The sequence below is a fragment of the Myotis daubentonii genome, chromosome 20 (assembly GCF_963259705.1).
Source record: "Myotis daubentonii chromosome 20, mMyoDau2.1, whole genome shotgun sequence".
Taxonomy (NCBI): Eukaryota; Metazoa; Chordata; class Mammalia; order Chiroptera; family Vespertilionidae; genus Myotis; species Myotis daubentonii.
In genome coordinates, this window is record NC_081859.1 from 254841 (window position 1) to 275668 (window position 20828).

The following is a 20828-nucleotide window of genomic DNA, read 5'->3' on the forward strand; positions in this document are numbered from 1 at the left end:
TATAAGCCTGGTTCTAGGTGTCCCAGGCACCCTGGAGGCCCAGACCCTCCACAGCTGACCTCTGCACACTCAGCCTGACCACAGCCAGCCCGGCAATGACAGCGACCTCGCAGGCCCCTGACTATGGTCCGGAGGAGCCCGCCTCCGAGGTGCCCACGGTGCCCACAGAGCCCTCAGGAGAAGGGGCAGCATTGAAGGCCTCAGGGCAGGAGCAGCCTCCCGCAGCAACCGCTGAAGCTCCTGCCCCCGCAGCCTCGCAGGCCCCTGACCATGGTCCAGCGGAGCCAGCCTCAGAGGTGCCCACAGAGCCCACGGTGCCCACGGTGCCCACGGAGCCCTCAGGAGAAGGGGCAGCATCGGAGACCACGGGGGAGGAGCAGGCTCCCACGGCAACCCCTGAGGCACCTGCCCCTGAAGCCACTACACCTGCACCTCGAAGTGAAGGTGACCAGAGGTGGGGCGGGCAGAGGAGGGGCAGGCAGGGCCGAAGATGGGGGGACTCTGGGCCACACACCTTTCCTCTCCCCCCTTCTCCCACAGACGTGCCCAGTGTCCCGCTGCAGCTGACCATCGAGGACGTGAGCGACTGCTCGGTGACCGTGAGCTGGGAGCCTCCGGAGAGGCTGGGGAGTCAGGGCCTCCAGGGCTACCTGCTGGAGCTCCGCAAGGAGGGAGGTGAGCTCTGGGCAAAGCCCCGCGGGCACCAGCGCGTGGGCTTGGGGGCTGCCAGCCCCAGACCCCACTCCGTGCCGGGAAGGCGAGGAGGCAGGAGGGTCAGCGTGTCCCCAGGAAGTGCTTGTCCCCCAGCTCCAGGGAGCCCCTGAGTGCCAGCGCCCGGGATGGGGACGGGGCACTGCTCTGCGGAGAAGTGAGGGAGGGGCTGCCTCTCAGAAGACCCCGCGGGGGGAGGGCAAGCAGCAGGCAGAGCAGAGGAGCTGGGGGTGGAGGGAGGGTGAGACGGGGAGGAGAAATGGGGCACATTCCTGTTTCCGCCTCCATGGCACCAAGCTCGGCCTGGCCTCGGCCTCTGCCCCGACCTTGCTGCGCAACTTGGCCACTGTGTCCTCCCTCTGAGCTGGAGAACCCTCCTCTGGCCACTGTGTCCTCCCTCTGAGCTGGAGAACCCTCCTCTGGCCACTGTGTCCTCCCTCTGAGCTGGAGAACCCTCCTCTGGCCACTGTGTCCTCCCTCTGAGCTGGAGAACCCTCCTCTGGCCACTGTGTCCTCCCTCTGAGCTGGAGAACCCTCCTCTGGCCACTGTGTCCTCCCTCTGAGCTGGAGAACCCTCCTCTGGCCACTGTGTCCTCCCTCTGAGCTGGAGAACCCTCCTCTGGCCACTGTGTCCTCCCTCTGAGCTGGAGAACCCTCCTCTGGCCACTGTGTCCTCCCTCTGAGCTGGAGAACCCTCCTCTGGCCACTCGCCCAGCCTTCCATCAGGTGTCCTCCATGCATAGAAACAAGGGGCCGGGAACCGGAGGAAAGGGGAACGAGGCCCAGCTCCTCAGCGAGATGGGTGCCCGTGGCCACGAAGCCAAGGCCTCCTGGCCTCTCCCTCCTCAGCCTCGGAGTGGGTGCCCGTGAACGCCCGGCCCATGATGGTTACCCAGCAGACCGTGCGGAAACTGGCCCCGGGGGACAAGTTCTTCTTGCGCGTGGCTGCTGTGAGCCCTGCGGGAGCCGGCCCCCCCGCGACGCTGGACCAGCCCATCCACATCCGGGAGATTATCGGTAAGGCCTGGCGTCCCACCCCAGCCCGTCCCAGGCACTCATGGGGTGGATGGAGAAGCTGAGGCCAATGGGCAGAGGGGACAGGCCGTCATTCCCGTCCCTATCATGCGCACAAGCCACGTGCTGTCGCCATCTTGCCTTTAGAAAGTTCCAGGTTCCCAGCAGCAAGGACCCTCTGAAGGTCCAAGAACCCATTTCTCTGAGTGGCCCATCACCCAAGCTTTGGGGAAAGGGCTTCCTGACCCCAAAACTGAAGGCTCAGCTCCCCTGGTCACCTGCCTCAGGGCCCCAATACTACACTCGTCCTGCCTGTCCTCCTGTCTAGTCTTCCCTGAGAGCCATGAATGCTCCTTCCTGCTCCTTCCTCTGGCCTGGGTTCCAGAGCTCCCTTGGGGTCCAGGTCTCTGGTGGGAGGAAGACAGGAGCCTCGAACGGCCCATGAAGGTTTCTCCATCTCCAGAGAGCAGCACCACCCTGGGGACCTGGGAGCCCAGCTGTTTCCCTTGCTAAGATTTCTATTTGTGGGGTGCAACCAGCCTCACACCTACCCCTGTTCCCTGCCAGAGCCGGTCAGGTTTCAGTCTGTTCACAGCCGTGAGTCATTCCTTCGGCTCCAAGGTCTCTGGGGACAGCCCAGGGCGCAGTGAGGAGAGGCACAGGCCAGCAGGTGGCTGAGGCCTCCTCACCTCCGTCCTTGCTCCGCACCTCCAGCCTCTGAGGAGGAACCCACAGGTCTGAGCAAGGCCTCCAGAAACAGGGGTTTTCACGGCCACAGGAAGGGTCAAGCTTGGGTTCAAGGCGATAATCTCAGCTCCAGGGCCCGGGAGATGTGACCACGGGAACTTGGTACCCTTGGCTGTCAAGCTGGTGCCCAGGATCAGGGACTCTGGGGAGACCCAGGCTCCGGTGCAGCCCCTCCCAGGACCTGCCTCCACACAGGACCTCTCCTGCCACCAGGGGCATGGAATGTTCTCCCTGGTTTTCAGAAGCCAAGGGTGCTCCCAGCCTTAGAGTCTGCAGCGTGGACACAGAGACCTGTAGGGTGGGCCCTGGACCTTCCCCGGGGCCCCAGGGAGCTCAGGCTCTGCGAGGCCACAGGGCCCGGCCTCTACCCCGAAGCCCAGCGCCGACAGCCAGCCTCGGCCCCTGCTACTCCGCGAGAATTCCTCTGGCAGCCGAGAAGGGGATTTCCTGGAGAGAAGAGGGGAGAGACTGTGAACAAACAGGGACCAGCCAGCCCTCCTGGTGGGCAGGGCAGGGTGGGGGCCTGTCCAGGTTCCTCGGCTGCTCAGCTGTCCCTCCTTGGCCACCTGCAGCTGCCAAGCGTTCCACCCCGAAGCTCCCAGAGCCAAGTGCCCACACAGCTAATCCTCGGAGACACAGTGTTCCTTCTCCCTGTCTCCTCCCTCCGCCCTGTGAGCCACCAACTGCCACCACCTGTCCGCCCAGAAGCCTCAGTCACCACCCCCACCCCCGCCCGGGGCAGCAGCTTGGCTGCGCTGCCTCCCCAGGAATGCCCGTGGTGCAGGGCTGCACCTAGTTGGGTGATGGTCAGGACCGTGTGTCCTGTCCTCGTAGATTCCAGAAAGGCTTCCCGACTGAGAGACTGGGTGAGGGGGGATGGGGGTTGGGGAAGCGGGGGGGGGGGTGCGGAGGGGGGAGCTGAGGGGAGCGGGAGGTTGGGGGGTTGGGGGGCTGGCGGGGAGGGGGGAGCGGGGGGTAGGGCAGAGAAGAAGAGAATTATCTACTCTGGCGTCTTCTAGGAAGGACACCTCCCAACCCTCCCACTTGACCAGGAGGCAGAGCACGAGCACTTGGGTCTCTTGGAAGGTCCTGGGCTCTTGTGGGTGGAGGGGCTAGGTTCGGGCCTAGGCTGTGCCCCTTTCTGGGAATGCAGGTCCCCAACATCTGGACCCAGGAATCTGGGGCTGCAGGAGAATCCCAGCCAGCAGGGTCCAGGAACCTTGGGAGTCCAGATGCTTCTCCATCCATGGAGGCCTGCCCTGCTGGGACTTTCTGGCTTAGTTCCCCAAGGGCTTTAGGGGGGTTGGGGCCCCTCGATTTCAGGAGCAAGTTTCATTCATCCCACAAGATGGCCCCACAACACACACAAGAGCCCTCCTGCCCAGCCCTCAGGCCTCACCAATCAGCAAGCCCAGCGCTGTGCTGAGCTGACTCTCCCTTTGATGCAGAGGCACCCAAGATCCGTGTGCCCCGCCACCTGCGTCAGACCTACATCCGCCAGGTGGGAGAGATGGTCAACCTGCAGATTCCCTTCCAGGTGTGTGTGGGAATCAGGGCCCCTTTGGGGCGGTCAGAAGAGCCCAGGAAATGGCAGGATCTCTGTGGGGGGTCTGTCTGGGACCCCCTCCCAGAGGCTCCCCCCTCCGGCACGTTCTCCAACCTGTGCACGGGGCAGCTCGCCCCAAGGCTGGCTGGACATCCATGGGTGACAGTCTGGGCAGCAGCTGGGGCTCCAGCCTCTGCTGCCCCTCCTGGGAGGACTGGTGGGGATGGCTCCCTGCACACAGCTCCAGAGACCCCAGCGTGGGGTGGCTGTAGGTGCTGGCACCTCCCTGCACACCCTGAGGGCTCCTCCCTCCCAGGGGAATCCCAAGCCTCAAGTCTCGTGGACCCACAACGGCCAAGCTTTGGACAGCAAGAGAGTGAGCGTGCGCACCGGGGACCAGGACTCCATCCTCTTCATCCGCTCGGCCCAGCGCTCAGACTCAGGCTGCTATGAGCTCACTGTGCGGCTGGAGACCCTGGAGGCCCGGGCAGCCATCAACATCCTGGTCATTGGTAGGAGCAGGGGAGGCAGCGTGCCTCACCAGGGGCCAGACACCCCCGCCTCCTACACCACAGCTGATGCTCATGGGGTCAGGCCAGGGGAGTGTGATAGGAGCAAGATCCTGGGGGTGGGGGTTGTCCGGCCAGCACAGCCCGCCCCTCACCCCTCCTGACACTGGTCCTGCAGAGAAGCCCAACCCGCCCAGCAGCATCCGGCTAGTGGACGTCTGGGGCTGCAATGTGGCCCTCGAGTGGACGCCGCCCCAGGACACCGGCAACACTGAGCTTCTGGGCTACACGGTGCAGAAGGCTGACAAGAAGACAGAGGTGAGGCTCCCGGGCCAACCTGGGTGGGGAAGTGTGAGTGGGGCGGGGTCGGGGGAAGGCCCAGCCTAGAGAGTCGGGTTCTGCCTACCACTGGCCTGACTCCTCCTGCGGCTTTAGGCACGATCCCTTTCATCTCTGGGCCTCATTTCCCCCATGAAGACTGCAGGGGGCGTGGGAAGGGGGGAGGATGCTCTCTGGGGACCCCAGGGAGGTCACTGGAATGACCCAGAGGCCCCTCCTCCCAAATTGAAAGTCCCTCAGGCCCAAGGTAGATGCTGCAGCCTCCCCGGGGAGTAGCAGCCGGGTGAGCAGGAGGGTGAGGTGGGTGGGCTGTGATGACAGGGCGGGTCCCCGCAGCAATGGTTCACCGTGCTGGAGCGCTACCATCCGACCACCTGCACTATCTCCGACCTCATCGTGGGCAACTCGTACTCCTTCCGGGTCTTTTCGGAAAACCTATGTGGACTCAGTGACTCGCCCGCCATCACCAAGGAGCTGGCCCACATCCGGAAGATAGGTAGGTCTGGGCCCGGACAGGAGGTAAGCCAGGCCCAGCAAGGCTGACTCTCCCCGTCTCCATCTCCACCTCTACCTTTTCCTGGTGTGTCAGCTGCCCTCTCATGGATGCCACTCCACACACAACTATGCACACACACAGCCATGCACACACACACAGCCATGCACACACACAGCCATGCACACACACAGCCATGCACACACACACAGCCATGCACACACACAGCCATGCACACACACAGTCATGCACACACACAGTCATGCACACACAGCCATGCACACACAGTCATACACACACAGCCATGTGCACACACAGTCATGCGCACACACAGCCATGCACAGCTATGCACGCACAGCCATGCACACACACAGCCATGCACACACACAGCCATGCACACACACACAGTCATGCACACACAGTCATACACACACAGCCATGTGCACACACAGTCATGCACACACACAGCCATGCACAGCTATGCACGCACAGCCATGCACACACACACAGTCATGCACACACAACCATGCACACACACAGCCATGCACACACAGCCATGCACACACACAGCCATGCACACACAGCCATGCACACACACACAGTCATGCACAGCCGTGTACCCACACGCAACTGCAAAGGGATGGATGTGGTGGATGATTGAACAAGTACATCCGAGTGTCTCATGCAAATAAGAAGGGTCCCTTGGGAGAGGGAGACTGTGTATTTATTCCACAGATGCCCTGTGGCTGCCGACATCAGAGTGGTCATTAGGCCTCAGGTGCACTGTCCCCAAAGAACCAGCATGAGGGCAGTGGGGCCAGTGGACTCTGGCAAGTTTGCTGATAGCACAGACCTCCAACCCTAATATAACTCCACGTGGATGGACGGGAGAGACTCAGCATTTACTCTCCACATGGGGCAAGACCCCTCACGTCGAAGGTTAAATCCAGGCCCTTTCTCCGTCACCCTGCGTGCTCCAAGGCCCTCCCCCACGCAGAGGCACACACTTGTTAACAGCAGCCTGAGTTGCACAGAATTAGGGAGAAATTTTTGTTTAAAAAGGAAAGCCAGTTATTTCTCCAAAGACAAACAGAAATAACATGTAGTATCTCCAGACTGCTGGTCTCCACCATCAGCCACGATCCTCTCCTCTCTCTGGCTCTCCTGCCCACCCTCTCAGCTCCCCTTGCTCTGCCCCAGGACACTCTGTCCTACGTCCCCACACACGGGCCAGGAGCCTGGGGCCCGCCAGGGCGCTCAGAGGAGGGGCAGGAGGGCATGGATTGTCATCGTCCCCTGGACGCTAAGACCTTCCTCCAGGCCGTCAGAGCCACAGTCGTCAGAAGATGCCTAGATGGAAGCTGTAGCGATCGTTTGGGGAAAAGGGCTGAGGTCCATCCTAAGAGATCTCCTCCTATAATCTCAAATTCACCCCATTTTCTCCCATGAACCCAGATATTGTTGCCAAACTTAAAGGGTTTGTTGAGAGAGACTTCTCAGAAGCCCCTTCCTTCACCCAGCCCCTGGCTGACCACACCACCACCTCCGGCTACAGCACCCAGCTCTCCTGCAGCGTGCGAGCGTCACCCAAGGTGAGTGCAGGCCCGGCTGCGCCTCAGGGGCGGTGGGGCTGAGGAGTCTGGCCTGGGAGAGCCCGTCCCAGCCCACAGCCTGCCCAGCCTCCCTGTGGCCATGCTCCCCAGCCCAAGATCATCTGGATGAAGAACAACATGAACATCCAGGGGGACCCCAAATACCGCACCTTCTCTGAGCAAGGCGTCTACACCCTGGAGATCCGGAAACCCAGCCCCTTTGATTCCGGGGTCTACACCTGCAAGGCCGTCAACATGCTGGGGGAGGCGTCTGTGGACTGCCGGCTGGAGGTCAAAGGTGAGGGTTGGAGGAGGGTCTCTCCTGAGGGACCTGCCAGGGGGGAGAACAGGAGATGCACCTCTTCTCCTGCGAGACCAGCGGAGGCCGAGCCCTGAAAACCCGCAGGACAGGGCAGTGCGGTCGCGGGGGGGCCGCCAGGACTGTCCACGCTCGGGAGGGCGGCCTATGTGGGCAGAGGAGTAGGGGTGTCCGCCTGGGAGGTGGCCATGAGCTGCTCTGGTTTCTCCACCCCAACCTGGTCCCCCGAGGACCCCCCAGCTCTAACCTGTGGGATCTCTTCCAGCCTTAGCCACACACTGAGGAGCACGGAGGAGGCTGTGATGGAGACACAGGTAAATGCTGGACCTGCTCCCGGTGTCGCATCTGGGCAGGGGCGGGGCAGGTGAGAAGGGGAGGGGCAGTCAGCATGGGCACAGGTCAGCAGTCACACACGGTCCAGAGACAGGGCAGCTGGCAGGCAGGGCAATGCTGGTGGGGCCTGGGGACAGTGATTTGGTGGACGGTCCAGTCCTGGCTCTGAGTGACCTGGGGCTGGGGTGCCCTCTTGGACCTGTTTCTCATCAGAAAAGTGGGGCCCACAGCGCGTGCCCACCTTCTCTGTGAGGTGGTTCTTAGGTGCTGGACAGGGGGGAAGGGGCTGAGCACAGACGCGAGGAAGGAGACAGGGCCCGCTTTCCCTGCCCTCCTCACCCCTCAGCCCGGTTTGCCAAGACCAGGCTCATGGAACGTGTTCTCTGCCAGGTGCTGTGGGCCTGAGGGGTCAGGGCCGCCAGGCCCATATCCGGCGCCATGAGTCTCCAGACCCCTCTCTGTTGTGATGACGGATGGACAGCTCTGCTCCCTGGCACCAGCCTCACCTCCCTCCACCCAAGGCTGCAGCCCAGTGCCCAGGAGTGGGCCTGGCAGCCCCCGGGACAGGCTTACTGGGCACAAGGGCCCTGGACTGTGCCAAGATTGCTGTGCCCTGCAAAGAGCTGCATGCTGGGCAAGAAACAGTCCAATAAAGGTGCATGTGTACCCTCGGGGACTCTGACAGTGATGATCGTCTGGGGGGAGGCGCCGTGTCACTGCAAAGTGGTGAATGCATCGCCATTAAGGGTCTCCCCATGGGACCCCACGCGCAAGGTCCACGGGAGGGGACTCGGGAGTCAGGGGGTTTCTTGACCTGAGATGTTTCAGGATCTTGCTCTCACGTTCAGGGCTTGCCAGCCCAAGCCAATAGCTGTAAGAACACACGCCCCCCTCGCGGGAACCGGGGGGAGCCGGGGGGCTCCACATTGCCCGGCTCCCACTCCTTGACATCCCCAGTGAGTCTTCTCTGCGAGGCTGTCTGTCGCCCTCGGGTGTGGCGGTGGGTGCCTAGCAGTGGCTCTGCAAGTGGATTCACAGTCTTTTATTAGTCATGTGCCCCCTGGGAGCAGGGCACAGCACCTCTGAGAGAGGCCAGGGCTTGGAATCAAGGCCTGGAGTCAATACTCACACAGAATCCGCCCCTCCACCCTCTGCACCAGGGCTCTGAGCCCGGCAGGGGGGCTCTTCCCCAGAAACCCTGAAACCCTCGGCTCTGCAGGGACCCCACAGCCCTGAAAACCGGGCTGCATGCCAGGGCCCTGGGGGTAGTGAAAGGCCAGCAGGACCTTCCGCCTCCTCTCTCAGGGGCTGGACCCTCTGTCTGGCTCCGGCCTGTCACCCCCCATCCCAGGAGGCCCAGGCAGCCACTCCCCTGGCCCAGCCCTCGGCAGGAGGCGCGATGCTCTCGAGAGCTGACGGGTCTCCATCAGGCCCAGGCCCAGCAGGGAAGGCTGCCACTTAGGAGAGTCCAGGCCTGTCTGGGGGCAGGTGGACCTGCTGGGCTGGTCCTGGATGACAGCTAGTCACACTCCAGCTTCCTCCTGGGGATGCTCAGTGCTGCCACCTGATGGCTGGGTGAGGCCCACACCACCACTCCCTACTGGCTGCTGGGCACCAGGCCCCGAAGGCTGGTGCAGAATAAAGCAACGTTGGAAATGACGTCTGCACTGGCTCTTCCGACCTCCCTCTCAAGTACAGTCTCGGGCTGCTCAGAGCAGGGGGGCAGCACCGTGGCCCCCAGCGCGGCCGGGAGCCTGGGGCTGGGGAGGTGGGGCCTGAGGCTCCTTCGTGGCTGCCCCTCACTGGCTCGGCCACCTTCTCCTTCAGAGACGGCATCTTCTTCACGCGCCTTGGAGGGGATGTCCTCCCGCCTGAGGCCTGGTCCCAGGCTGCAGGGTCAAGCCGCTGAGACGAGAGCGCCCCCACCTGCAGGAGCGGAGATGGCCTCGCCGCCACGGGGGCCCTTTGCCAGACGCGGGGCTGCCCGGGGACAGGCAGCAGGTGGGGTGGCTCAAGCCAACTTCCCTCCTCCCTCAGGCTGCCTGGCTTCCGCCCCTGGACGGCCCCCACACCCCCGGCCCGGCCGGGAGGCCCATGGAGACAGTTAGATGGTGGGGAGTGAGGGCCGCGCTGAGGTGCTCTGGCTGTGGGCAGGGAGAGTCTAGTCGTCCGGCCTCTCTTCCGGGGGGCCCTCGTCCACGGGGGGTGCGGGCTGGCAGCGGAAATGGTCGTTCCAAATCTTGAGGAAGGTGACCCGGAACTTCTGGATGCGGAAGGCGTAGACGATGGGGTTCATGGCGGAGTTGCCGTGCGTGAGGAAGATGGCGATGTAGGTGAGGAGGCTGGGCTTGTGGCAGCTCGGGCAGAAGAGGGTGATGCAGTTCAGGATGTGCAGGGGCAGCCAGCTGAGCGCGAAGAGGAGGAGGATGAGCGCCAGCGACTTGGCGATCTTCAGCTCCTTCCCGTAGTACTTGTGCGGGTCGCCCGAGGAGGCCGACACCTTCTTGCTGAGCTGCCGGCGGATCAGGTAGAACACCTCCAGGTAGACGAGCGCCATGAGCAGCAGCGGCGGCAGCACCCAGACGAAGAAGTTGAAGTAGACCATGTACTCCATGCTGATGACCTTCTCGAACTCGCACTTGATCACGGGCTCCCCGGCGCTGCCGTTGGCCGCCCAGGCCCGCTGCACCGCACCCAGGTTGTTCCAGCCAAACATGGGCGTCAGGCCCACCACGAGGGAGAGGATCCAGCAGCCGGCGATGGCCACCGCGGCCCTGCGGGGCGTCACCACCGTCTTGTACCTGGGGAGGGCGGGCAGCGTGTGAGTCCCCCGTGAGGCTCCCCGACCCCCCCCCCCAGAGGAGGCCACCCCCGCCAGGGCCCAGGGCCCAGGGAGCGGGGAGTGTGTGACTTTGGCTAAAGTGCCAGTTTCTCAGGATCTGCGATTCGGACACGCACTGGCTCACCTCTCTTGGTTGATGATAGAAATCATAACTGAAAGCAGAGGACGCTCCTTGGGAGTTTTAATAAAATCACCAACGTGAAATCGCCGTGTGTGCTGGGCGTGTCCCCTGGTGGCCTCATCCCTGTTTCACGACCCCTCGTGGGTGGGGAGCGCCAGCAGGTGAAGACGCGGAGGTGCACAGAGCCCTGCGACCTGCCGGGGCTCCCCAACTCCTGTCCCCACCGGCCACTCAGCCACCTCCCAGGGCGGCAACACTCAGGAAGCATCCACACCCTCCTCTGGGCTCGTCCACTCCCCGGCCAGCCCCCCATCGCCCAGCTCCTCCGCCCGCCCTCCCCCTCCCCTCCCCGTCACTGCACACGGCTTGGCCTCAAGAACCGGCTGTGCACACCCGGGCCCCTTGGGGATGGCTCTCAGGAGAGAAAGCTGTGTTCCCTGCGCCTCTGCTCATGTTCAGCAAGCTCTGCGTGCTGTGGGTCCCGGGCACTGCTCTCCGCTGGGAGTGAGACGAGGCCCCGCCTCTCTCAGCTCACCTTTGGGAGAAGACACAGAGAACACAAAAGGAGGAGGTCAGGCAACAGGCAGCTGCAGGCTGTGACCTTCCTTGAAAGGAAACGCAAGGGAAGATGTCGCGGGAACAAGCTGTCACAGGACAGGATACACGGACGATGTAAACATGTGGATGATACAGAATCTACCGAGGTGACGACCCCGCGCCCCCCGCTGAGGCCGAGGGTGTCCATGTCCCCACGTCCCGTGAAGCACGCCCGGCCAGCAGCCACCGTGTCCTCTGGCCACACACGGCCTCGGAGAAGGAGCCAAAGGCCGGACCCCTGGCTCCGTGCGAGGAGCTGGCTCAGCACTGCCGCCCGCCCGTGGTTATTTTCCAAAGCGGCTTCCAAGCCAGCGGTGGCTGCCCTGTGAGCCTGTAAACAGCTACTGAGACCCAGGGTGTGAGGGGCCTCCCTCCAGCTGCTTCTCTTCCCGCGCCTGTGGCTCTCGCCTTCACAGCAATGACGCCCAAGGCCCTTCCTCCTGGGGCCTTTCCACCCACCACGGCCGGGAAGGGGAGGGGCGGTTTGGGGTGGGAGGAATCTGCAAAGCGAGGTGGATGGGAGCCTCATTTCTAATCTCCTTATCTTTCCGGTGGGGACACTGAGGAACCCAGGTGACTCCCCCGTCCTCCCCTCCCCTGTGATCATGCATCCTGTGTCCCCACAGCACAGCCCTGAGAGCTGCCCCACTGGCCGCACCTGCCTGGGGTTCTCTCCGCCTGCACCTTTGCTCGGCTACAGCTGAAGCCGTTCCCTCCACGGGGACCCCAGCAGGAAGGAGACCAAATCTGGCCCCCAAGTCTGCAAGCTACTACATCAACTCCTCCTCTGAGAAATGGGCCCGCGGGACCCACGTCAGAGGGTGAGGACCCGATAACATGTATAAACACCCCCAGTCCTCCTGGGCCTGGGCTCCCACACCTCCAAGCCCCTTGAAACATTCCCACCCGGAACCCTCTGGTGCCTCAAGGTGCTCAGCAAACGCAAGCTCTGCCAGCATCTGGCTCAGGCTTGTTCCTGAGACTTCGAGTGTCTCCAATGTCCCCAAGAAGCTTGGCCATGAGTCTACGGGGCCAGACCGAAGGGCACAGGTCATCCCGTGGAGAGAGAAGGAGGCGAGGGACACAGGGACCCGGGCCACCTCAGCTGCAGAAGGAAGGTGGCGGCCGGGCACCACCCACGTCTGCAGGGTTCATAGCGCGTTTATTGTCGACAATCCCTTTCACATTCATGCCTCAGGGAACCCCGTAGCATCCTGGGAGGAACCCCAATTTCAGATTCAAGACCCAGAAGCAGCCATCGTGTGCCATCTCTCCTGGCTCCATGTCGCCTGCTCTGAGACCCCCTCTCCTTCAGGGCGACAGCTGCCTGGGCTGTTTGGATGCAGGATGATTGGCAGAGTGAGAAGGTCCCTTTCCTACAAGTTCACACATGGGAACGGCTGGCCCCTGTTCTAAGAAGAACCTCCAGGGATGGGGGTGGGCCATGAGGACCCACCGAGAGAGGAGGTGGTACTGACAGTGTCCAGGTGGGAGGCGGCGGGGAGGCAACTCCTAGTGAGAGAGGCCCCCCTCCCTTCCTGACTTCCTGGAGCCCCTGGATCACCTCGTTCCTGGGCTCCTCCAGGGCCAGGTCCCAGCAGACCCTGCAGCCAGGGTATCAGTTCTCATCTGTTTTTCTTGCTATTTTCTCCATGGTGGGAAAGGGCCGGACTCAGGACCTTGGCTGAGGTGGGGCAGGCTCTCACAGGAAGGGCTGCCCCTCCCACCCCCTGCCGACTAGAGAGCAGCCCCCCTCTCCTCCACGTGGGAAAGAAAAGCGGAGGCTGCACGTCCGGGGTGCACAGCGGGTGAGGCACGCTGATGTGCCTCCGACACTTGGGGTGTCCCTCCCAAATCAGGGTGCAAGGCCTGGCCACCTCGGGGCTGTGCTGGGAACTAGCCCTCGAGGTGAGACGAGTCGCTGCCCTCAGGAGGGAGCTGCCCAGCCGAGGGGGAGCCACAGGAGGCAGTGACACTCCCAGTGGGGCCCTGTCCACAGGCAGCTCCTTGAAGATACCATCAAAGGGACAGCCCACCAGCTCCAACCCCTCTGGGCCTGAGACCCACACTGTGAGCCTGTGCTTCGGGCAGAGAGCTGCCCTCTCTGTTATTCTTAGGAGCAGAGATAACTCCAGCTCCATGGCATGAGTCAATCTATTAGTATCTCCTGTCGAAGATCAACGTGGAAGGACAGTGGGGGGAGGGGGCGAAGACTCTCAGAGGGAGGGCAGAGCCTGAAGGAAAGGCAGGAGAGGGGGTCCCCATGCCGAGAGCGAGCCTGGGAAAGTCGTTCCCACTGTAGCTGGTGCCAGAGCCAGTGAAAGGCCCAGAAGTGGGGTTAGAGGCCAAGACTACAAACCCTGGGGCTCCAGGAAGAGTGACGGGTGAGGAGGGGGCCAGGGCGGGAGGCGGGGCCACGGGTGTGATCTGGGTTGGTCACCCCGGGCTGGGCGGAGAACTGTCAAGGTTCTGGGGTTTGTTCTAAGCCCTACAGCCCCTTTGCTGGGCCGAGGACGGGGGAGCGGCTGGAGCACGCCGGTCCTGAAGCCCTGCTCTGCGTCCCACGGTCTGAGCCCCCACAGTGGCATTTCCCCGGCTCGTGAGCCAGGTGGGTCCTCGGGAGGCACGGCAGTGCCCACGGGAAGGGACAGAAGCCAGGACAGCTCCCCCCTCTCTGTCTCCGAAGCCGCGGGTGCCAGGCAGCAGCCGTGTCTCCTCCTTGGCTCCACCCCCCACAGGGAGGCCACCACATTGCAGCCCTGGGTCCCAGACCCGCCTCCCCCTGCGCCCTGCAGCCCAGGGTGGGGTCGCCTGCTGGTGGTGCCGACCTCTGCTCCCCGCTGACCCCTGCCTGGCTTCGGGTGCGTTGTCACGGCTGTGGCCAATTTCAGGCCTCAGAGGCCTTCCGTGGTAACCACCCACATGATCCCCGTGTCCTGGTCAGGCCCCAAAGGTTCGGCACGACACTGGAGCGGGAAGAACTGAGTGTGGTCACCAGAGGACTCAGGACTGCCAGCCGCTCCGTAGATTTGTGTTGACTCAGAAGGAAAGAGAGAGAATCGTACAGGGGGTTGGGAACGGCACAGGGTGAGGAAGCGTCCAGCCAACTGCTGAAACCGGGCCAGGGCCCCAAGGCCTGGCCGTCCTCCACTTCCCTGTCGCCGACTCCCGCAAGGAGCCCACGGCTGGGTGGGGGTCAGGGGGGCAGCACCCTCTGCTGCCCTGAGGCTCAGGTGGCACCGGCCGAACCCTGTCTGGCTTCCTCTTCGCTGGCGTCTGAGGAGGAAGCTATTCACTGCTCCTGTCCTCTCCCCCTGCCTCCCTCCTCGGCAGGGATCTCAGCCACTTGTAACTGAAAACTTGGATCTCGAGACCAGGAAGTAAGGCTTTCAGGCCATTAAACTACTTCCTGCCAAGAAATTCTTCCTCCCCAAGGAGCACAGGAAACCAGATACAATCAAGGGCATCAGAGGCTCTGGCACACTCCAGGGGCCACGTCTTTAGCATTAACTTTGCCCAGAGGAGTGTGGGTGAAGGGCCCAAGAGGGGCTGGACGTCTGGGCCCCGAGATCCGGCTGAGAATCTCACTGCCTGGGCCCGTGGCATCGCCCGGCATCTGGGAATGTCTGCGCCACGTCCCCAAGGGCACCTCCTGACCCGGCCAGCACCCAGCGCTACGGGAGGGAGGGCCCCGGGCTCCGTGAAGGAAGGAGCAGAATGTGTCACTAGGCTCTTCGTGTCATGGGCCTTGGAAGTCGCTCCTGCTCACTTGTGAGGACAAATAACCCACAGGCTGGCGGGAAAAACCAGCCTCTGTGGGTGCCTCCCCCACCCTCTCCGACTCAGTTTCTGGTCCTTTCCTGCCCCTGCGCATCTGGGAGGAGCAGAAGGAAGACAGCCCTGCCTCAGGGAGCCCAGTCCGATGGAGGCACAGCCCCTGCGCAAAGGGAGCTCCCAGGGGAGGGCCAGCTGGTGCGGTAGCATCTGAGGCCACACCCCCTCAGAGGTCGCACAGGTACTGACCTCACGTGTGCCCTGTCTCTGGTGCTTCCACTCGCACACCGAGGGGCTTGGGTTTGCTCAGAAGCTCTGACCCAGAGGAGTCCAGAGGGAGAGGTGCTGGGAGGAGGTTCCCTGACCCCGAGGCCGGCTGCAGGCCCCACATCCCAGGGGCCGGCGGTCCTTGGGGAAGAGGGTGTCTGACCCGGCAGTTACCTTGGGAGACTGCCCTGACCGCAGCATTCCAGCCACTTCCCGCTCGCAGACCTGGCTCTCTCCAGCCCCAGCAAAGCCAGGACGGTCCCACCTGCTGTGGGTGACTTTCCAGCTCATCAGGAGGCATGGAAAAATCCATCCTGTCTGCGCAGGGATTCAATGACCTGTGGGAGGCTGTGCAGCCAGGCCTGCCCGGGGCGTCCACAGCATCCAGGAGGTAACATTCCTTCCCAGTGAAGTGGAAAGGCCTGGCGTTTGGGGACAAGGAGCAGACCGTGGTCAACTAAAGGGGTGGCGGAGTCCCACGGCCTGGCTGTCACGGAGGAGGGAGCTGAACTGTTTAGTGTCTCATCTCATCGTCCTGGGCTTGAGAGCGCAGAGAGGGACCCACACTGCCCAGCGAGGGGGGCCTGCACCAGAAGCAGCCGGGTCAGGACCCCGAGAGCGGCCTCCTGCCTGGAAGAGTGGCGCTGGCGTCAGGAGAACAGGGTCAGTCAGGCCGCTGGGGAGGGAGCTGTCCTTGGTGAAAACCCTCCCCTTGGCGGCAACTGTGTCCTCCGCGGGCTGACAGGCTGACTGGGACTGAATGCGAGGCCAGCTGGGCACCCGCGGGAGGGAGGGAGGAACAGAGAACCAGCGAGGGTGGGAGGAGCCGGGCACATTCAATTCCCGGCAGGGCGGCAGGGCGTACTCGCCCAAGGAGGGGAGATGGGGCGCCATGGGATGGAGAGAAATAAACATTCACTGAGGACCCAGATCCGAGTTCAAACTGTGCCCCCCCCCCCCCCAGCTAATAGCTGGTGCCTCCAGCTGGTCTCAGTTCCTTGTCCCGGGTCCTGTCTGGGGCCCAATGGGGTGACAGGCTTGCTTGGCCGGCCATGAGTCTGAGCCAGGCCCCCCAAGGTGAGCAGTAGCAACTGGTGCCCATTGTATTCACACCAAACACACACACACACACACACACACACACACACACGCCCCTCCCGGGGGACCCCCTGGAACGATGAAACAGAAAGTCCTTGTTTCCCTCTGGGGGGCTGTTTACGTGGCTTCAGTGTCCACTTTGTATCCAGCTCCCGACCCGGCTCCTCACGACAAAATCGCACTGTGCTCCTGGTCTGTCCCACTGGGGTCCGAGTCCAGCAGGGACGGGGTGGGCGTGGGAGCTGGCCCAGCACCTCCCCCTGCTCCCTGGGGACTCGAAAGCCCCGGGGTAGTGGCCTGTGTGGAGACTGCAGCGGGGCGCCCAGGCCCTGTCTCCCTCACTCTCTGCTGTCGGGAACCAGGGGTGACTACGCCTCTGCCTAAAGGGCCAGTTCCCTGTGGAAGGATCTTGTGCAGACGGACACCCCGTGCCCAAACCTGCCCTGGTCTGGGGACAAGGATGCTTGCCCGCAGGGGGCAACTGCGCTCCCCGCCTTGCGTTCATCTCTGTCTCTGCCACCTGGGACCTTGGGCTCCCCACCGTCCATGGTGTCTAGCCCTCGACTCTGGAAAAGATGCAACACAAGGCAGACTGTGGGGGGATGAGAGAGGACAGGCAGAGCTCCCCACCTTGGAAACGTTTCCAAAGAAAGAAGACACTCCCCGCCGGGGGCCTCCACTCCGTCCCTTGTGCTTTTACACCAGGAAGTCCACCCTGGGGTCTAGCTTCAGTGGCTCCTGCTGCACCACAGCCCGGGGCAGAGCAGGGAGGGCACAGCTCTTCCCCAGTCTCTGGTGCTCTCTCCCTCCTGTTTACTACACAGGCACTCACCGAGCCGCACTAGCAGGCCAGGACCAACCAGGAGCCAGCTCTCCTCAGCCAGCTGCGCACAGAGGAGCCCCTGCCGTGTGCCCCCTCCCCCCCCCCCCGCCCCTCCAGCCCCTTGGTGTGCAGAGATGGGCTGGGGCAGGAGGGGCCTGGTGCAGTGGGAGGTGGGAGGTGGGAGGCACCCGGCCGGCCCAGATGGATGCAGGGGTGGAGCGGGTCCCCTGAGGGACGATCAGTCCAATTCTCTGTTTTCCTCCCTGAGCATTCACTGCAAGTACCCGGAGGGTGGGAACCAGGCCCGGTTCCATGTGGGTTCCTAGCACCTGCCAGCGTCCCTGGCACACAGTGGGCATCCAGTGACATTGGGGAAGGAAAGCAGGTTCCTACACAATGCCCCATTAACAGCAGAGAACGCAGAAGAAGAGGGGGGCCGGGGAAGAAACAGAGAATGAGCCCAACGAATAGAAAACAGTGACAAACATGAGAGAGGTGAACTCAACGACAGCAAGCCTCGCTTTCGGGGCGAGAGCAGCAGGAGGGGGGTCGAGGCTTGCTGCTCCTCTCCAGCCCTCCTGTCCCCACCCCCACACAGATAGGGGCCTTTGTAGAAGCCTCCGGATCTCAATTCCGCTCCTGCCTCCGCCCCCATCCAACACATTAAGCCACTTAATTAGGAGGTTCTAGCAGGAGTCCAGCCTCGGCTCCTCTGCTCTGCTGGCCCCGGTGCAGGGGGACAGCCTGTTCTCTGGGGGTGTGGCCTGTGCCCCGAACGGAGCGGAGGGAGCCTGGCTGCAGCCTGGCAGCGTCCCAGAGCCCGGCCTTTGAGGGGAGATCAAGAGGCTCATTCTCCGTCAGTTCTCCCGCCTCAGCAGAGCCCTGCAGAGCCCTCACAGGGGCAGGACCTGGATGGGGCTCTCAATGACCGTGGGGGGCGGGGGGGCGGGAGAGCTGAGAGGGGGAGGGGGGAGGGGAAGGGGGAAAGGAAGCTTATTAAATCAGAGCCTTTTCCCCACCCACCATTCACGAAAGCTTGAAAGCACAGTGCTCAGAGCTGGAAAAAGAACATCAGTCTGCGAGCAACAATGGGCTTTGGGGGCTGCACAGGCCGGAGCCTCCGGCAGCCTCGGCAGGTGCGGGGGAGCCACAGTGCCTTCCCTCCCCCACGGAAACCAATCCCCACCACGTGGGCCATCCCGGAGGTCCTGGTCCATGAGGAGCTAGAGCCCAGCACCAGCTCTCAGGTCCCCAAAAGCCAGATACCCCGCCTGTCCTGCCCGACCCTGACCCCTGACCTCCTGGCGGCCGGCTGCCCCAACAGAGGCCGCGCCAGAGGGACAAGGTCTGACTCAGACTCCACTCGCCGTCAGCGAGTCCCGCCGCCTCTCACAGCCTGTTTCCTCGACTGTGACCCGGAGTGAGTGACACCTGTCGCCACCTCCCAGGTTTCCATGGTCACCGGGACCGGGCTCCCCAGCCGTCTCCTTCCCCTCCTTGGCCCACTCACCAGGTGACTAGTCCAGGCCACAGCTGGTCGCTGAACGGGCCGAGGCCTCGAGGAAGTGAGCACAGAGCCTCCTAGTCCGCGTTCCCACCGAGCTGGCTCACAAGAAGCCCGGCCCAACCTCGTCTGCGAGGAGCCCAGGAGGAGGGGAGGCATTGTCTTGGTCCCGTAGGAAACGGGACCGCGAGCCCCCCATGGAGAGCATCCCCGGCACACGCAGAGGAAAAGGCGGGACCAGGTGGGAGATGAAGCGGGCAGAGGCCCCGCCTCACAGGCCGCAGGGCACACAGCAGCACTCACAGGGCTTCCGTTGGTGCCATTTCACAGATGGGAAAACCGAGGCCCGGGACGGGTCAGGGAGACCCTGAGCCACAGCAGGGTGGGCTGGGGTTGGGGTGGAGACTGGCCCCTGCCCTGTTGCGTGCCTCTCTCTCCTGTGGTGCAGAGAGGCCTCCCTGGGCCCATCTCCACCTCTCACCTCCGAGCGCCTGGAGGCTGCCGTGATGCTAGCAACACCCGGATTTAGCTTCCCTGCCCTTGTGACCCAGGCAGCCGTGTAGAGGAGCACACGCAGGCCCTGGGTCCAGAGAGGAAGCAGTCGGGGCCGACAGGAAACCACGCCAGCCTGCGCCCACCAGCAGCCTCAGGCCTGGCTTCGCCCTCTCCGCTCGGCCAGTGCCGACCTCTCTCGTCGCCCGGTCTCAGCGGGGACACTCCCTGGGGACAGTGGCTGATGGAGCGGTTGTCACACGGCATCCACTTTGGGGTCTGCCAGGCAGGTGTTCAAATCCCGTTTTCCTACTCACTCATTTTCAAGTTCCTTCATCTCCCTGCTTCTCAATGTCTGCCTTTGTGAAATGCTGTGGACACCAGCCGTGCAAAGTAAACACAACTAAAGTTGCTACAAAGAAGGCATCCAAGCTGCCCCGACGTCCAGGGGACTGTCAGCTGGCGGGCACCCCAGCCCCGCCCCACGGTGGGTGAGGCCTCACAGACCAGCTCAGAGCAGAGGGAGGGGCCCCTGGCACTGTGTCCTGAGCAGCAGCGGCAGACCCGCCCTCACTTGGGCACAGGCTCTCTGTGGCTCCCGCCGCCACAGTCACTTCCCCCTGGTCGAGCGCCAACACTGTCCGTGTAAAGGAACCCTCAAGCCTCCCTGTGGGTGGGCGTGTCAGCTGCCCACCCCAACCGCACAGGCGGACAGACACGCGCGCGGACACCGCTGTCCACCCCTCGTCCGCCTCCCGGCCGCTGCAGGAAAGGGGAAGAAGGGAAGCTTTTACCTCCGAGCCTCTACAATCCCAAGAGGCACATGTTAGTCTTTCCAGTTTGCAGAAGAAACTGAGGCTTAGAAATGTGGCCGAGGTGAGAGCAGAGCTGAGGCTGGGAGGCCAGCATGGCAGTCTGCCCCCCATGCCCTGGTCCTGAGCACCCTAAGCGGTTGGGCCGTGACTGCGGTCCCCTGACCGATGGGGAGCTTGTCCAGTGGGCCAGGGGCAGACCAGGCCCTGAGCTCGGGGGTCTGGGTTCCCAGTCCCCCGTTCGCCTCTTTACTGGGCGGATAGCGGATCTCTTCTCTCCCAGCCTCCCCCAGGTGGGAGGGGCTCCCATACTCTTGAGTCGCCTCAAAGATGTTTCCCTTGAACATTTTTCTTCATGCCTTGACTGCAAACTGAGTTCAGACTCGGGCCACATTCTGACGGGACAAGGGGGCCCTCGAGAATGTCCCCTCCTGGCTGTGCAACTTCAGCAGTGGGGGAGGCGCACCCCTAGGCAGACCCCCGAGGCCCCGGAGCAGCCCCGTCAGCGAGAGCTTAGAGCCCAGCACCAGCTGCACCTGGATCAGCCCCAGGGGCCTCCCCACCTCGTGGGTCAGGGAGTTCTTGTGGGTGCGGAGCCTCCGTCCCGCTGGCTGCTCACTGCCCACTGATCACCGAGCCTCACGCTCATCGTCCCGCAGCTCAGTGGGTGGGAGACAGAGAGAAAGCAGGTCAGCTCCAGGCGTGGGGCACGCCCACTCCTAACTGCACACTCCCACACTCGGGCCTGCAGCTCAATGCCAAGCAATCAGGCCAGGCCTTGGGCAGCTCTGAACTGCAGGCCAGAGACCAGATGGGGAAGATGAGGGGGGGAAGGATCAGGGTGCCTAACCCTCCTCCCCCACGCACCCAGAGCCAGCTCACCCCTGAACAATGA

The 20828-nt window shown here is 63.3% G+C and overlaps 2 protein-coding genes across 5 annotated transcripts in view; one reads left to right on the plus strand and one right to left on the minus strand.

Annotated features, from left to right (window-relative positions):
• MYBPH (myosin binding protein H) lies at positions 1-8274 on the plus strand. The gene is made up of 11 exons (XM_059677582.1): positions 1-444; positions 541-675; positions 1561-1728; positions 3921-4009; positions 4335-4530; positions 4706-4845; positions 5203-5362; positions 6815-6951; positions 7063-7249; positions 7536-7584; positions 7994-8274. The coding sequence occupies exons 1-10, from the start codon at positions 96-98 to the stop codon at positions 7550-7552; spliced, it is 1578 nt and encodes a 525-aa protein (XP_059533565.1). The 5' UTR covers positions 1-95; the 3' UTR covers positions 7553-7584; positions 7994-8274.
• ADORA1 (adenosine A1 receptor) overlaps positions 6061-20828 on the minus strand; it is a 23796-nt gene continuing 9028 nt past the window's right edge. For 2 of the 4 annotated variants that reach the window (XM_059677584.1, XM_059677585.1), the window contains exon 3: positions 6061-10404. In XM_059677584.1, the coding sequence (XP_059533567.1) occupies positions 9765-10404 (640 nt within the window). In that variant the 3' untranslated portion in view covers positions 6061-9764. Of the gene's footprint in view, positions 10405-10569; positions 10809-20828 lie in introns of those variants that run through there. The other 2 variants (XR_009450249.1, XM_059677586.1) reach the window with 2 other exon arrangements.